At 40.4% G+C, this 18,552-nt stretch overlaps 1 protein-coding gene across 1 annotated transcript in view; it reads left to right on the top strand.

The window, feature by feature from the left end:
• CCNB3 (cyclin B3) overlaps positions 1-18,552 on the top strand; it is a gene marked incomplete at its 5' end in the record, with an annotated part of 83,728 nt that overhangs the window by 59,759 nt on the left and 5,417 nt on the right. The window contains one exon of the mRNA XM_080652937.1: positions 15,091-15,228. Within this exon, the coding sequence (XP_080509063.1) occupies positions 15,091-15,228 (138 nt within the window). The remainder of the gene's footprint in view (positions 1-15,090; positions 15,229-18,552) is intronic.

Here is an 18,552-nt window from a genome sequence, read left to right as displayed (position 1 = left end):
GTGCCCTGACCAGAATCAGTGACCTCCTAGTTCACATGTCGATGCTCAACCACTGAGCCACAAAGACTGGACTTTTTCTCATATCTTAAGGTAAATGCTTAGATTATTGATATCAGACTGTTCTTTTTTCCTAATATAAACATTTACTGCTACAAATTTTTCCATAAGCACTGCTTTAACTGCATGTTACAAATTTGGGGAGACTTCCTTTTTATTTATTCTTACACTATTTAGAAGTCTGTTGTTTAATTTACAAGTGTTTTGAGTCTTCACCATTATTTTTTTTGTTATCTATTTCTGCTTAATTCCATTATGATAAAATAAAACACTATGTATGATTTTAATTCGTTAAAAATTTTAAAAGGTTTATTACCCAGAATATGGTCTGTCTTTGGGAATATTCTATGAGCTGTTGGATGGAGTGTTCTATGTCAGTTGGATCCAGTTGGTTGATGTTATTAATTTATGCATTATCTTTGCTGATTTTCTGTGTACTAATTATGTTACTAAAAGAGGAGTACTGAAGTTTTCAACTATAATTGTGAACTTGTCTATTTCTCTTTTCAGATTTATCATTTTTTTTGCCTTCTGTGTTTTGAAAATCTGTTGTTAGGAACATACACATTTACGATTGTTATGTCCTCTTTATAGTGTTTTGTGACTTGCCTTTTTTCTCCTATAACAATGTTCATGTAATTGTGAACATCTTCTAGTTAAATTGACATATTTCTGCATTCGTTTTGTTGACTGTATAGTATTCTGTTCTTCAACTGTCATTATTTACCCAACCTCCTATTAGACATTTAGTTTATTTCCAAAATTTTCTCTTAGAAATATCCCTGTAGTGAACATGCACACACTTGCATTGTTCATAACTGCACTATTATTTTTCTGGAATAAATTACTAGGAATAGAAGTATTAGATCAAAACAATGCACATTACAAACTTTTGTACATAAAGGCAACTGTTCTTTGGAAGAGTCATGCCTATTTGTGCCTTTACCAGTACTCAATGAAAGTGATTGTTTTCTCATAATCTTACCAACATAGGATATGGTGTTATATTTTTTTTTGCCATCTGCTAAGTGAAAAATTTTAATATGTTATTTTAGGTTTATGTATAGGAACATTGGCATTTAAGTAGTCAGGTGTATTCTTTCCTTCATGGTTTTAAAATTTCTTTCTTGACTAGAAAAGTCTTCTCTAGTGATAATTACTAGTATATAAAGATTTCTTTGAATTTTTTTCTAGAACATTTATAGCTTCATGTTCACATTTACATCTTTATCTGGAATTTATTTTGGTTTGATATCAGCATCTATACACCTCAATCCAATTATTATCTAGTTATTCTAATACCATTTATTTGTTTTAGTCATCCACTGGTTTGAAATGACATCTTTAATCACATATAGGTGGGTTTGTTTATGTTTGTCTAGTCTAACATCATTAGTATGCTGTTTTTATTGATACAGCTTTGGAAGACATTTATTGCCTCTTATCTTTTACAAAATATTCATGGCTCTTACACATTAAATTCTTCAAGATGAGCTACAGAATAATTTTTTCAACTTTTCAAAAATAGTCCATTGGGATTAATTCAGGGAGATTTCACAGATTTGACAATATTGAACTTTCCAAGCCAGTTAGGTTGTGTCTGTTTATTTTTTTATTATCCTATATTGTTTCTTTCGGAATTATTTATTTATTTATTTATTTATTTATTTATTTTTATTGTATAAAGTTTTACATATGTCTCCTTTTTCCCAATTGACGCCCCCCCCCCCCGCAGCCATTCCCACCCCGGGCAAGCCCCCACAGTATCTGTGTCCATTGGTTATGCTAATATGCATGCATACAAGTCCTTTTGTTGCTCTCTAACCCCCTTCCCCTACCATTTGTCTCTAGATTGATCTATTCTTGCTCATCAAATTATGTTGATCAAATTATGTATCCCAACATATGAGTGAGATCATGTGATATTTATCTTTCTCCAACTGGCTTATTTTGCTTAGCATAATGCTCTCCAATTCCATCCATGCTGTTGCAAATGCTAAAAGTTTCTTCTTTATTTATAGCGGCATAGTATTCCATTGTGTAGATGTACCACAGTTTTTTAATCCACTCATCTGTTGATGGGCACTTAGGCTGTTTCCAAATCTTAGCTATTGTAAATTGTGCTGCTATGAGCATATATCCTTTCTGATTGGTGTTTCTGGTTTCTTGAGATATATTCCTAGAAATGGGATTACTGGGTCAAATGGGAGTTCCATTTTTAGCTTTTTGAGGAAACTCCATACTCTCTTCTGCAGTGGCTGCACCAGTCAGCATTCCCACCAGCAGTGAAAGAGGGTTCATTTTTCTCCACATCCTCTCCAGCACTTGTTCGTTGACTTGTTGATGATAGCCATTCTGACAGGTGTGAGATGGTACCTCATTATTGTTTTGATTTGCATCTCTGAGATGACTAATGACTTTGAGCATGTTTTCATATGTCTGGGCCTTTTGTATGTCCTCTTTTGAAAAGTGTCTATTTTAGATCCTTTGACCATTTTTTGATTGGATCATTTATCTTCCTTTTGTTAAGTTGTATGAGTTCCCTGTAAATTTAGGAGATTAAACCCTTATCTGAAATATCATTGCCAAATATGTTCTCCCATACAGTGGGCTTTCTTGTTGTTTTGTTGATGGTTTCTTTGGCTGTGCAGAAGCTTTTTAATTTGATGTAGTCCCATTTGTTTATGTTCTCCTTTGTATCTGTTGTCCTAGGAGCTGTGTCTGTAAAGTTATTGATAGGACATATTCTGTTATTTTGGTGCTTATGGAGTCTTGAGGATTTTTATGGTTTCCCATCTTACACTCAAGTCCTTTAGCCATTTGAGTTTGTTTTTGTGTATGGTGTAAGTTGGTGATCTAGTTTCATTTTTTGCATGTATCTGTCCAAATTTTCCAGCATCATTTATTAAAGAGATTGTTTTGACTCCATTGTATGCTCTTGCCTCCTTTGTCAAATATTAATTGAACATAATGGCTAAAGGTCGATTTCTGGGTTCTCTGTTCTGTTCCATTGGTCTATATGCACAGGGCTCCAAACACAAATGTATTCATGATACTAATAACCCCAAATAAAGGTGACCACCAGAGATAAGAGAGTTAGGGGATAGAAAAGAGTGCAAAAATGATATTGAGAAAATGAAAAAATGTAAGAGAGAAAGAAAGAGAAGAAAAAATAAGGGGGGAAATATATGTATATGGGGAGAAAACTCCAATAAAACAACAACTAATCAAAAAATGCAAAAAACAAACACCCACAGATGAATGCAAACTACAAACAACTAATCCAAAATATGTAATCTACAAAGCCCCAAACAACAAACACCCAGATGAATCTGAGGAAGCAGACAGAGCTTATTTCCAGAAGGTAAGGTAAAGGAAGTGAATGAATGGGGAAATAGCCAAAATTCAGTATAGAGGAGGTAGAAAGAGAATGAATGTATAAGAAAAAAGTAAAAAACTAAATACAAAAAAAGAAAAATTTTTTATTAAAGTATATATACACAAGAAAATTTATGTATCTATTATATTACATTATATTAATATATTAATTATATTATATTATATTATATTATATTATATTATATTATATTGTATTATATATAATACATATATTATATTATATATAAAACTTTCCCCCTTCTTTAATCTATGTATGTATTTGTTTACTATTGGAAAAGGAGAATAGAGAGTAGATAGGCCTGAGTTTGTGATTGGAATTAGTTAAGCTATTAGTAGATGAAGAGAACCAGTGAGAAGAGGAAAAACAGAAATTAAAAAAAAAGAAAAAGAAAAAAACAACAAAAACAAGCAATAAAAACAAAAGTAATCAACAATCAAACAAACAATACCAGGAGAGATAGAAAGAAAAAGGTAAAAGAAAAAAAGGGAAGTAAAAGAAAATTTAGATAGTGAAGAAAGAGAAGAGAGAAGTGTGTATGGACTTGGAGCAGGGGAGCAGAAATTATATATATGAGTAAGATCAATTTTTAACAGGGAGTAAAGAGAAAGGATAGAGAAAAACTAAAGCAGGAACAGGTAAGAGAAACAGGACAAAAGGGGAAAGTGAGGAAGAGAGTGTTAGCATAAAGGAAAAATTGAGATAGAGTAAAATAATGCTAAAGGAAAAATAAAAATAGAATATAGAACACTAATCCCAAAATTAAATAAAGAAAAAAAATAAAACTTTAAAAAGGTAAAATAATAGTAGTAATAATAATAATTAAAAATAAAAATATAATAAAAAAGGTAAAATCAAGTGAGAAAAAATTTAGTTTCTCAAGTAAAAGATAAAAAATAAAAATGTGAAGTAGTGAAGATCATTCACTTCCTCAACTGTTCTGCTTGGCAGGTTTGTTTCCTGTCAGGTAGCACAGAATTGAAGCTCTCTGCACTCCACTGCTGGTCTGTGTCATAAGCCACAACTCTGTTTTCAAGCAGTTGGTGTCTCTTTGTTTCTCAGCCTGCCTTTAGTTGTATTTACACAAGAGTCAATTTCTGATACAACCCCTCGGTGGCAGTGTTTCTGTATGATATCTGGTGCTAAAAGGCCCCTCCCCTACCCAGTGGTTATATTGCTTTCCCTGCAGCACTCAATACTGGGTTGGGGGTATAGACTGCCCTAGAGTTAGTTTTCTGCTTGTCTCTCCCCACTCTGAACCCCAGGTTCCACAAAAACAGATTTCCCCTGCAGTCTCGGTGAGTGTTTTTTAATTGGAAGATCCTATGTACTGGACTTAGCAATAAAGAGCAAGGATTTAAAAAGAAAAAGAAGAAAAAAAGGGGGAAAAAAAAGCTACAGGATGCACTCAGACTTGAGTCTCCCCCTCCCCCCCCAACCTCCCCCCCGTCCCCACCGCACTCTGCAGCCGGTATACTGATAGAACTTCTGGGCCCAGCCTGCTGTGGGTTAATTTCTATAGTCCCCTCCTGCCAGCAGCCCTGTGGACCCCCTTCCACATTCGAGGGCTACACTGACCCCAACAGCAGCAGATTTCATGGGGCACAGTCTTTCTCTAAAACTCTATTTCCAGCTGCGTGCTTTTCATGTGCGTTTTGCGCATATTTCTCCCTCCAGCCTGGATCCTGGATCTCAGATCTCACCTTTCCCTAGGTAATATCTGACCTTTCCATCCACGGATTTCCTCACCAGCTGTATTTAATTTGGCAATTCTGGGTGGATGTAATCAATGTAATCTATTCTGCTGTTCCTTCTATCTGCTCTATGAAAAGGCACATGGCTCATCCATGTATTCGCGCTGCTTTGTCGTCTCCTGGACAGACTTTCTAGGCACCTATGGTTGGAGAGGCTGGAGTCTTGGTGTTCCTGGGTTTGCAGCTGAGGCAGCTTGTCCCTGGGGGTTGTGGTTGTAGGGTCCTGGGAGGTATCCGAGGTCTCCCCAGTTGTAGGTAAGGCTGGGATCCATATCACCACCACTCTCCCCTTCAAGATGGCGCAAACTCTGTGCAGAGCCGGCCGCTCTTGGAGAGATTTCAGCAGCAGTAGAGGCTGCCCGGCCAGGGGAGCCCCGTCTGGCAGTCCCCAACAATTCCTTGGAATATAGCTGTCCCTCACTCACAAATATAGACACTCCCTGCACATCCACTCATGCTCCTTTCTTTCTCTCATACACACTATCTTGCAGCCTGCTGTCTCGTCGGCAGCCATCTTGGATCCCAGAGGTTGTGTCTATTTAGTTACCAGTTCTTCTTCTACAATTTAAAATTTTAAAAGATTCTCTTCATGTTGGTCTCATTGACTTAAAAAGTTTTTTTTCCCCTTGGGTACTGGGGAAATTTTTTTTATTGTTATTGTTATGAGTGATACCTTTTTTCCTTTAATTTTTAATTTTATTGCTAGTGTATGGGAAAAGCAGTTGATTTTTAAAATTTATTTCATATTCATCTACTTTTCTGAACTTAATCATGGTTTATTTAAGTTGCTCTTGGATTTGATGTGTTTATATTTTTATTTAGAACTAGAGGCCCATTGCAGGAAGATTCCTGTAACAGGGCTTCCTACGGCGGTCTGCTTCCCTCCCTTCTCCCCCGCTCCGCCTGCTTCCCTCCTTTCTCCACAGCTTCCCTCCCTTCTGCAGCACTTGGCTTCCTTCTACGCTGTCTTCAGTCTTCGCTCTGCACCTGGATATGCAAATTAACCGCCATCTTGGTTGGGTTAATTTGCATACTTGCTCCTGATAGGCTGGTGGGCGTGGCTGGTGGGTGTGGCTTGTGGGTATAGCGGAGGTACGGTCAATTTCCATGTTTCTCTTTTATTAGATAGGATTTTTGCTACTATATTCACAAATAAGATTCCTTTATAAGTGTGGTAGAGGATACTATTTTTTATTAAGTTTAGTACAAGGATTGCTCTATCTTATTAACATAATTAGGGAAAATTTTCTACACTACTAAGTTTATTTTTTTTAGAAGAACTTACCCATGAGCCCATTGATACATGATGCTCTTTGTGTATGTCATTTTTTGATAACATTTTCTAATAACATTGATGATTATTGGTCTACTAAGGTTTTATTCCTAATCTTGAGTCATTTTTGTAGTTTATATTTCCCTTTAAAGTTATTTATTTAATGGATATTTTCACAGTTATTATCATAGATTGTGTATGGTATTCTGTTATTATCCTTTGTAATTATTTTTCTCATTCAAAATGTTGCATGTATACACTCTCTTTTCCTCACAAAAGTTTTGTTCAGTCCTGTGGTCAAAGAACCAGTTCATGGATAAATGTGTATCTTTTTCTTTAAAATATTTTGGCCCTGAATAGGGTGGTGAAAGCCTGGGACAGGGGACAGGGGCAGACTAGAAAGGGTCAATGGGTGAAAAAAGGGGACATATGTAATACTTTCAACAATAAAGATTTAACTTAATTAATTAATTAATTAAGATATAAAATTTGAAAACATAAAAATTTCAGCCCTGGCCACATAGCTCAGTTGGTTAGAGTGTCATCCCGATAGGCCAAGGTTTTGGGTTCAATCCCTATTCAGGGCACATACAAGAATCAACCAGTGAATGCATAAATAAGTGGAACAGCAAATCTATGTATGTCTCTTTCTCCCTTATTATCTCTCTCAAATCAATAAATTAAAAAGAAAATTCATTAACATCTGCTTTCATCTTTATATTTTATTTAGATTTATTTTGTTGTTTTCCTCTAGCTTCTTGAAATGAATGCATAGTCTATTTTAATTATTTCTGACTTCATAATAAAAACTCCAAAGGTGTACATTTTCTTCTAAGTAACAGTTCTGACTACACCCCATTAGTTTTGACAGACAGTATTGTAGCTATCTTGTTTTTTCTCAATAAACTGTAATTGCAATTTTACTTCCTCTTTGACTCAGGTTTTGTTTTTTTCTTAAAGAAATAGTGCTTACCTTCCCAACCCCCTCAAATGCTTTGTTTTTCATTGGCTTGTTTGGTTTATCTTTTTATTACCAATTTTTAGATTTATTGCATTGTGTATCAAGAATGTGATCTGAATGATGAATTTTGCTTTTCTTAAGTTAATGAGGTTTATCACTGATGTTTGAAGAAAATATGTATTCTCTATAGGTACAAAGAATCATTATATCATTTAATTTTAGCTTAATAATTCTTATATAATGTATATGCTAATTTATTATCTTCTGCTTAACTTATCAAAAAGTCTGAGAGCAATGTGGGGACCACCCACAATCATTGTTGTTTAGTTAATTTCTTCTGGCAATTCTTCACCCCCTCCATCTCACCTTAACTTCTCTGCCCAATATACTTTTTTAAAAAACTACAAAATGAACATGTTTGTAGTATATATGCATGTATTCATATATATTTGTGTGTGTGTGTGTGTGTGTGTGTGTGTGTGTGTGTGTATGTATAAAGTCGACAACTCTTTTCCTCTATTCTTATTCATCAGAAGTAACAACTATAGTTTAGAGTATATCCTTTCAGATCTCTTTTTGCATGTTTTATCATTTTTTTAAAAATATATTTTATTGGTATTTCACAGAGAGGAAGGGAGAGGGATAGAGAGCTAGAAACATTGATGAGAGAGAAACATTGATCAGCTGCCTCCTGCACACCTCCCACTGAGGATGTGCCCACAACCAAGGTACATGCCCTTGACCGGAATTGAACCCAGGACCTTTCAGTCTGCAGGCCGACGCTCTATCCACTGAGCCAAACCGGTTTTGGCTGTTTTATCATTTTTATTAATATTTGACTATCCTTTCTTTAAAATCTTAAATTATATGAGTAATAAAAGGATGCATCCACATACATGCATATATGCACATATAAAATACAACTCTTTAATGAGTGGGTTTTATGATATTTTTCTTATATGAATAAGTCATGCTGTACATATTGCACTGCAACTTGCTCTTTTCTCTTAAGAATGAGACCTAATAATCTTTCCTTTTAAATATAGATCTACCTCATTCTTTTAAACTGCTGTATAATATTCTATTATGTGGAGACTAGAGACCCAGTGCACAAATTTGTGCATGGGTGGGTCCCTCTGGGTGGCGTCCCTCTGGGTGGCATACAGGGATTGGCAGTCCAATGCCACCTGCAGCTCATCCCAGCCCCACTGTGCCTGCCGCAGGCTCGGTCCCAATCAGTCCTGCTTGGGAGAGGCTCCCGCTGCCACATCAGCACTCGCCAGCCATGAGCCCTGCATCTGGCACCCTCCCAAGGGGAGTGGCCTGTGGGATAGGACTGAAACCGACTCTCCGACATCCCCTGAGGGGTCCCAGATTGTGAGAGGGTGCAGGCCAGGCTGAGGGACCCCACAGGTGCACGATCAGGCCGGGAAGGGACCGCGGGAGGGCTTCAGGGCATGTCCAGCCTATCTTGCTCAGATCAGCCAGACCCCAGCAGCAAGCTAACCTACCAATGGGAGCATCTGCCCCCTGGTGGTCAGTGCATGTCATAGAGAGCAGTTGAGCAGCTTTAGATATCATCAGCATATTACGCTTAGATTGGTTGGTCGGTTGTTCTGCCATTTGGTCTATTTGCATAGTACCCTTTTATTATATAGGATAGACATTATTTAGTTATTTAACCCCTTTGATGTGTCTGATCTATTGCCCCTCATGTAAGATGTCATCATATACTTTTAATTTATTTCTTCTTTTATTGTTAGTAAAATTTTAGGCTTTTAGATCCAGATTATTGTTTAATACATTACCTTCCCTATAAATAATTATTTTTTAATTTTCTAGATGTAGACCTGTTTTACTTAATTTTGTTGGTTCATTCAATCTAAAGGTTCAGTCTTTCTGTGGCTCAGAGACATTATCTATTACTAGAGGCCTGGTGCACGAAATTCGTGCACGGGGGGGGTGTCCCTCAGCCAGCCTGTTCAATCTGGGACCCCTCAAGGGATGTCCTACTGCCCGTTTAAGCCCCATCCTAGTGGGATCAGGCCTAAATGGGCAGTCAGACATCCCTCTCACAATCCAGGACTGCTGGCTCCCAACTGCTCACCTGCCTGCCTTCCTGATTGCCCCTAACTGCTTCTGCCTGCCAGCCTGATCACCCCCTAACCACTCCCCTGCCAGCCTGATTGATGCCTAACAGCTCCCCTGCCAGCCTGTTTGCCCCTAAATGCCCTCCCCTGCAGGCCTGGTCACCACTAACTGCCCTCCCCTGCAGGCCTGGTCACCCCTAACTGCCCTCCCCTGCAGGCTTGATCGCCCCCAACTGCCCTCCCTTGCAGGCCTGGTCCCTCCCAACTGCCCTCCCCTGCTGGCCATCTTGTGGTGGCCATCTTGTGTCCACATGGGGGCAGGATCTTTGACCACATGGGGGCAGCCATCTTGTGTGTTGGAGTGATGGTCAATCTGCATATTACTCTTTTATTAGATAGGATAGAGGCCTGGTGCATGGGTGGGGGCCAGCTGGTTTGCCCTGAAGGGTGTCCCGGATCAGGGTGGGGGTTCCCTTGGGGCATGGGGTGGCCTGGGCGAGGGGCCTGTGGTGGTTTGCAGGCCAGCCATGCCAACCGGCGACCCAAGTGGAGGCCCTGGTATCTGGGGTTTCTTTATCTTTTATAATTGAAACTTTGTAGCCTGGAGCGGAGCCAAGCCTTCTGCTTGCTCCTTGGCGGCAGCCATTTCTGTTGGAATTTATGTATCTTCTATAATTGAAACTTTGTAGCCTTAAGCGAGGCCTGGGCCAGCCAGGGTGTGCAGAAAGCTTGGCTTCCTCCATCGCCGTGGGCAACCCTAGCCTCCTGCTCTTTGCAGCTCCATGGCTGCTGCTATTTCTCTTTGGTTTTATGTATCTTCTATCATTGAAACTTTGTAGCCTTGAGTGGAGGCCTAGGCTGGCAAGGGCAGGCGGAAAGCTTGGCTTCCTCCATTGCCGGGGAAACCCAAGCCTCCCTCCTGCTCTCTCTGGCCGTAGCCATCTTGGTTGGGTTTATTTGCATATTTGCTCCTGATTGGCTTGTGGGCGTGGCTTGTGGGAGTGGCTTGTGGGTGTGGTGTAGTGTTGGTTAATTTGCATATTACTCTTTTATTAGATAGGATGTCTTTATTATTTCTCTTCTGCCTTTTCTTTCATTTTGATGGTGTGTGTGTGAGTGTGATTGAGTGTCTCCAGAATCTATTCTCTTTGTGTCTCAAGTTTTTCTTTGTGTCTCAAGTTTTCACTCATTACCTCTCAGTTCTGGGAGAATTCCTTTGAAATCATTTATCTGTTTGTTGTCATGATTATGAATATACTGTTCACTGCCTTTATCACATTTTAAAATTAAGTAATTGCTTTTTGCCAGAAACTAGACATTCTGGATCCCAGTGTTCTCTTTTCATAGATTCAATATCCTTTCAGATCTTGTTGAGAGTATAATTTTTAAAAGTTTATTTCAGTTTTGTGGAATAAAATGGTTTCATAAGTAGACATTTGCTCTAATTCCTCAGAACATTTCTCCTTGAAAAATTACTTGTCCTTTTTCATATAGCTGGTTGATTTTCTCTGTTTATTCATCACTGTGGAAAATGATCTTTTAGTTTTAGAATTTAAGATGAATTTTGTCAGATAGAAGCATGGAATGAAGTGTGTAATCTCAGAGGAAAGGTGAGAGAGGGTAGGTGGGTGGCAGGTAATCAACCAAAGACCTTGTATGCATATATGCATAACCCATGGACACAGACAATAGGGTACTGAAGGCCTGGGGGCGCCGAAGGGGGCAGGCTGGAGGGGGTCAATGGAGGAAAGAGGGGGACCTATGTAATACTTTTAAGAATAAAGAATTATTTTTTAGAAAGTTGAATTTTGTCAGATTTGTCTTCTAGTTCCAGACCAAGATTAATCTTTATATTTTCTATAGTTTTATTTATCACTTTCCTTTTCTTTCTTCTTACTCATCTCCAGATAAGGAGAATAGTCTTTATGAAGAATTCAAAGGGTGTGCTAGCCAAAGGCAGTCACAAGGAAGAGAACCTTGCTATTGTGCTAAAAGGTTTCTTATCTACATTTGTTGTAGCTGCTTGAAATTACCCAGAGCACTGCCACTCTTCTCTAACTGGCACAAAGTTAGGCTTTTCTTTTGGATTCTGATGCTGAGGGGACAGAAAACCATATCATGTGAAGTCAAGTTATTTGGTCTAGAACGGAGATTTATATGAGACATAATAACTGTTTTCTTTTTTAAATTTATTTTTTATTGTTGACATTATCACAGATGCCCGCTAGTTGAAGGGCTGTCACAAGAAGGATTAGCTTATTTCATGTACAGTAGGTCCTCGGGTTACGCTGGAGATCCGTTCCTATGGCGCAATGTAACGTGATTTTCACCATAACTCGGAACTCACCTACATAAGCACCTACGTCACACACATGGAGCACGTACACAGCAGTAATGAAGTGAAACAGTAAAAAAATAAAATAAAGATAACAATCACTGACCTTTACTTGTGGTAAATAAATAATAAAAAACATAAAGCACATATGTACATATGTTGAAATGACAGAACATTTTTTTTAATAAATAAATGGGAGATAGCGATGTAACCACGAAACGACTTAAGTCGAGTCCGATGTAAACCAAGGACTGCCTGTAGTCCCAAGTGGTAGAATTATGTTAGAAGAATTATGTTAGAATGTTTTACATTCAAGGAAGAAGGATTGCTATAACTGACACAGCTGCTGAATTAAATAGTTATTGACTCCAAATTTCAACCATTCATTCAGGTATTCCCACACTTTGAGATGTTTCCATTTGATAACAACCTGCTGCATGGGTGGCCAAGTGCCTATGTGAAGTACTGGCAGGAGGCTACACAAGCACTGACTTTGTCATTTGTTCACAGAGGCATCATCCTCAGTGAACAAAGCTTCTGATTTCCATTTCTACCTTTTTTTTTTTGTAATTGACCTAAATTTCTTGATATTTAAAGTGGTAGTCATTAACCTTCATCTGCATGAATTCTCCTCTTTCCTTTCTTAATGACATTTCTTTGAAAGATGTAGTAGGCAGTTAAAATGTCCACATCCTAATCCCCAAAGCCTGTGAATACAGGAGTGGCCAAAAGTAGGTTTACAGTTGTTCATATGGAAAATAATACAATAATTAATAAATAATAATGTAAGAATAAACTTTGTGTTTTGCATACTCACAAAGGGAAATTAAGTAGACTATGGAATTAGGATTGTAATCAGCTGAATTTAAGATGGTGGTTACCCTTGATTATCCAAATGGACCCAATGTAATTACAAGAGTCCTTAATTGTGGAAGAGGAAGTCAGAAAGTGATGTAGTGTGAGTAAGACTCAGCTGGCCATTGCTGGATTTGAAGATGGAAGGGACCTCAAACCAAGGAGTGCAGGAATCCTTTAGAAGCTAGACAAAGGATTCTTAATTTAGAACCTCTAGAAAAAAAGATAGCCCTGCTAACACCTTGATTTTTTTTTAACCCAGTGAGTACTATTTTGACCTTCTGAACTCCAGATCTGTAAGATAATGGATTTGTGTTATTTTCAGCCACTGAGTGTGTAATAATTTATTACAGCAGTAATAGGAAAGGAAGGCAATTTCTGAGAATATCCAAGGCCATATCCTAGGAACAATAGGAATAGCTTTTTTGGTATTTCTGTTATTCAGAAACTTAATATTTCTATTGCTGAATCAATGTATTCAACCATCTTCTGATAATCATTCATGTATACTAATATACATCCACTTCTCCAAAGCTTCTTATTGACCTACTTTGTAGTCAACTAGGCTCTAATCAATAAGAGTAGCCTAAATAAAAGGAATCCCAATGAAGTAGGTGAAACTTACAGGGAGGATTTTTTAAAATTCAGTATAAGGAAGATTTTTCTGTTAAAATTATTCAAGGAGAGATTGGGCAGTATTTGGAGATTTTATGGTAGGAACTGAACCTCAGGCATTAGTTGAGCTGTTGGACTAATATAGATCTTATTGTTTTCAAAACCTAAGGCCCCAAGGCATTGTGAGAAAGAAGCAGCATTGAGGATTGGGTAGGACCCCTGTGTCCAATGCAGATTGTGGCTATACATTGCCTGTAGTCAAGGCAAAAGCAGGCAATGGAACCCAGCTATACTCTTGTTTGCCAAGCTGTGCATTCTGGCCGTGGGGCTGCTATGCTCTGAGGCAGGGGTACCTTTTGCTAATTCCTATAAAGGTATTGTCTACTTGATAAGATGTATGCCTTCAGGGCTGCATTCACCCAAAGAAGTTATCTTTTTTTCTAATTTTTACAAAGATGCTATATAGATGCCAACACTAACTCTGGGACTACTTTTATAGGAGATAGTTTTTTGGAATTGGTGAGTGCAGGATAAATAAAAGGAGGGAAGGAGGGTTATACTACTAATTCTTTAACCTCATTCTGGCTTCTTCAGCTTCTCAACTCACTTCCAAATAGTACTATTGGTACTTGCTCCCAATCTATACATTTTAATAGATAGTAATGGATGAATAAACTAATAAAACAAGTCACTGTGTCTCAGAGCTAAGTAAACATGATCTCTTCTGGGAATGTTATATAATAAAAGCCTAATATGCTAAGTGTCTGGTTGACCGGTTGGCCATTCAACCAATCAAAGAGTAATATGCTAATGATATGCTAAGGCCGCTCAACCGCTTGCTATGACATGCACTGACCACCAGGGGGCAGACGCTCTAACCGGTAGATTAGCTTGCTGCTGGCATCTGGCCGATTGAGACTGAGCGAGATGGGCCGGACACGCCCTGGAGCCCTCCTTTGGTCCCTCCCCGGCCCTGATTGTGCACCAGTGAGGTCCCTCAGCCTGGCCTGTGCCCTCTCACAATTTGGGACCCCTCAGGGGATGTCGGAGAGCCGGTTTCGGCCCAACAGTGGAATGACCAGTCACTATAACACACACTGACCACCTGGGAGGAGACGCTCAATGCAGGAGCTGCCTCCTGTTGATCAGTGCACTCCCACAGGGGGAATGTCGCTCAGCCAGAAGCCAGGCTCACAGCTGTCGAGCGCTGCAGTAGTGGCAGAAGCCTCTCCCACCTCCGCTGCAGTGCTAAGGATGTCTGACTGCTGGCTTAGGCCCACTCCCCACCTAAGCTGGCATTTGGACATCCCCCAAGGGCTCCTGGACTGCGAGAGGGTGCAAGCCAGACTGAGGGACCCCCTGAGTGCATGAATTTCGTGCACCAGGCCTCTAGTTCATTATATAAGGTGGTAGCAAATAGGGAAAGCTAGAGTATCAAGTATGTATTGGAGATCAAGGAGAGAGGGTCTGTTCACTCAGGGTGTTCCTAGAGAAGGCAGTCTCTCTCCCTGACTTATAAGACTGGTTACCTACCCAAATTTAGGGATAGATAATGACAGAGTTCTCAAAGTCACAGGATATATAGTCAGACACTTACCTGAACTAGTTCCCATATTCATAGTTGAATGTCAGCTGGCCAGGTCTGGTAGCTCTACTGTGCTCATTGCCACAGACCAGATAGTTAGATTTATCTGAATGTGATTTTGGAGCTGGACAATATGCAGATTTTTGCCCTGTTTGTGTATTTCTCCAGATTAACTGTGATATGAATCATGAGACCCTCTACTTGGCAGTGAGGCTGGTGGATCAGTACCTTATGAAGAAAATATGCAAGAAAGAGAATCTGAAACTCCTTGGTGCCACTGCTTTTCTGATTGCAGCAAAACTTGAGGTTGAGTTCATAGGACCTGGAGAGAACTAATCAATCAGATTTCTATCCAAGTCGTATATATCCACATGTCTATGTATGTGTGTATATGTATATGTGTACATATATTTGTACCTATGTATGTATGAAAATAATATTTCCTACTAATTTTTTATCTATTTTTCCCAGCAGGGAAGCTGGTGAGAGGTGGCAATGGTGATGTATTTGTTTTCTGGCATCAACAAGATTCTTCCATTTTCTCTAAGATATATGTATGTGGGCATGTGCCTATCTAATGGGTTGTTATTTTTAAAGCTTCCTTGTGGCCCAATGATTCTCTGCCCCCTCCTCCCCACTCTTTTCTTCTTCCCACCAACTCCATCTCTTTCAAGTGGAGTCTTGAACTGTATATTAAGAAAGAGTTTCCAAGCCTGGGTGCTGGAGACATTTAAGAGAAAATGGCCTGGTAGTGAGTCTAAGTGAAATAGTTATTTTTGAAGTGGTAGTATAAAAGCAAGTAGCTGGGCTTTCCTTTATAACCATAATCCACCTAATTTTTCTGATTCTTTCCTCTTTAGATTTTAAATGATCTTGTACAATTACAATTTTTCCTTCAGATAGGCTAGTTGTATGAAACCTTAGGGTTTAGGAGCAGAAGGTAGTAGCTACTTTTACTGAGTTCAGAGAGGTTTAGAACTGTGGGTTTGTTTTTGTGTTCCTCTGCCAGCTCCCTACCTCTCCAGCTCTGTTCCTAGCTCACTTCCTGCCTTCCTCCCTCCTTTGCTCACTCACTCCCTACCTAGTTCTTCAGTACCTCCCTCTCAAACTCCAACCCTCTCTTTTTTGCTCTTTACTTCCTTCCTTCTCTCCCTCCCTCACTTGCTGTCCTTGCCCTCATCTCACTTCTGTGCTCCATTTACTTAAGCCCTCACTTCACTTATGTCCTCACCCTCTCACAATCTTTTTCCAGTCTTCTCTTAATCCATCCCTGGATTTCACCATCCCTACCTAATTTGTGTATTCACTCCATCATACTGGTTCCACCCTCTGGCTTTTTCCTTTTCTTTCTGGCTCCCTCTCTTCCTCACTCCCTTACCTGTTCACTTGCTTCCTTGTTTGATTCCCTGCTCCATCCTTCCTTAACTCACTGGTCCCCTTCCTCCTTCCCTGCCTCCCACCTTTGTTACCCTCATACCCTCCCTGACACTTTCCCATCCTCCCACCATCCCACCCTCATACCCTTCCTTCCCTAGGTCCTATTCCATCCTCCTCTCTTCCTTCCTCTCTCCTCCCCTTCTCTTGCTAACTCTCTCTGCTCCAACTCATCCTCTCTCCTTCTCTCCCTTCCTTGTCCCTACCTTACTTCCCTTGTGCCTTGCTCCTACCCTCTCCTGGGCTTCCCCCTACCTTACCTCCTCCACCTTTTTTTGCTAATTTGTTCTCTCCTCTCCTCTCTTGCTCCTTCCTTCCTTCCCTACCTACCACACTCACTCCCTAGTTGTGCCACACAAGCACAGCCAAGGGTTCGCGAGCCTGAGGGGGGCCGGCGAAGGATGAAGAAAAGACAAAGAGAATAAGCTGGGTCTAGGTAGATCTTCTGTGCCTGGCTGAGACCACAGAACAGATCCAGACTGCAAGCTGAGCCTTTATTTTATAGTCAGAGATAAACAAGGTAGTGGTCACGATAGTTACAATGTTCTTGTGAGTTTCACTTGTTTTGGCAGCACTTGCTGCCCCTCCCATAGCCCATCAGCTACCCAGGAAGGATCTAGGGAGCAGTCACAAGATCAAGCTTAATTATGCTAAGAGGGCTGTGCCCTCTCAGCTGGGACTTGTTTGCAGCTTTGCCAGCAGGTCAGTCTGAGGCTTAACCCTATAACCGCTCCCTACACCTAGTCTCCTTCTTTTCTTGCTTCCTCTCTCTCTTCTCCCTCCCTTGCTCTCTCCCTCATTGTTTCCCTCTCTGGCTCACTTCCTTCTATATCCACCTGCTCTCTGGTTCCCTTGATCCCCCTCCTCCATGCTTCCTCTCTGCTGCTTCTCCAATAGTTTCCTCTCTTGTTTGCATCCTTGCTAATTCTCCAACTCAATCTCACTTGCTCCCTTCCATTGTCCTTCCCTACTTTGCTCCCTAGCCTCCTTTTCCCCTTTCTCTCTCTCTCCCCTCCTCTTCTCTCATGCCCTCCCTTACTGCTTTCCTTTCTGGCTCATTTTCTCTACTGCTTGCTTACAATTTCCCTGGCTCTTTCCCTTGTCACATCTCCTTCTCTCTTCTTCTCTCTCTCCCTTTCCCTTTTCCCTTTCCTTACCTAGGGCCATTTTTATGGCTTGAATAAAAAATGCCAGCCTCTCTCCCACTTCCTGTTACCCCAGCAATGCCCCCTTAAAAAAGCAGCTGGGGCCATGGCCAGTTTTGCTCAGTGGATAGAGCATCATTGGCCAGCAGACTGAAAGGTCCTGGGTTCCTGCAGGAGGCAGCCCATCAGTGGTTCATCATTGATGTTTCTCTCTCTCTCTCTCTCTCTCTCTCTCTCTCTCTCTCTCTCTCTCTCCCTCCCTCCCTCCCTCCCTCTCCCCCTCTCTCCCTCTCTCCCTCTCTCCCTCTCTCCCTCTCTCCCACACTTCCTCTCTGAAATCAATAAAAATATATTTTTTAAAAAGCAGCATGGGTCCTTAGCAGGAGGGAGGAAGAGAGTAAGAGGGGACGGTTCTCAGCAAACCTTGGAACCAGGAGCATGCCTCTTTTGGTTGCCAGGACAAAGGCTCCCCCACTAAGTTTTTTGTTGTTGTGGAAGGAGGTCTTCCCCTCACAGGATTTATAAGTACAGAAAGACTTTTGCAAGGGGAGGTGTGGAGATGGTATGAGAAGAGAAGAAAGGAACCAGTGGTGAGTAGAGAAATAGAAAAGAGAGTGTCTTGTCCTGGTCTTAACCACTAGGTTGCTTTGTGAACTTGAGCAAGTTACTTCTCTCTGGGCCTCAATTTCCTGTCTGAAAAACCAGAAGGTTAATCCAGTTTGTGATCTGAAACTAGAGAGGCAGAGCAAAGTTTGAATTAAAGGCTGGGGTAGGCAGGTGGATGCTTCTAGAGAAAAAATTCAGTGGTCTTTCTGCCTCCAGTCCTCTCCCCAAAATCAAGGTTCAGTCTGCAGAGGGTGGGACGTGGGAAGGTGCTCCCAGACAGGGTTCTTCTCACCCTTGGGCTGGCCTGGATTCCCCCCCCCCCGCTAGTCTAACCCCCATGTACATCTTCCCACCCCCTGTAGTCCTCAGTCTCAGCTTAGGCTCCCTCTGTGCCTGCCTCTCTCTCACTGCTTGTTACTCCAGTGGTGCCCCCTCCCAAATATCC

Source organism: Plecotus auritus (genome assembly GCF_963455305.1).
Source record: "Plecotus auritus genome assembly, chromosome: X".
NCBI lineage: Eukaryota > Metazoa > Chordata > Mammalia > Chiroptera > Vespertilionidae > Plecotus > Plecotus auritus.
This window is presented reverse-complemented; position numbering and strand designations above follow the sequence as displayed.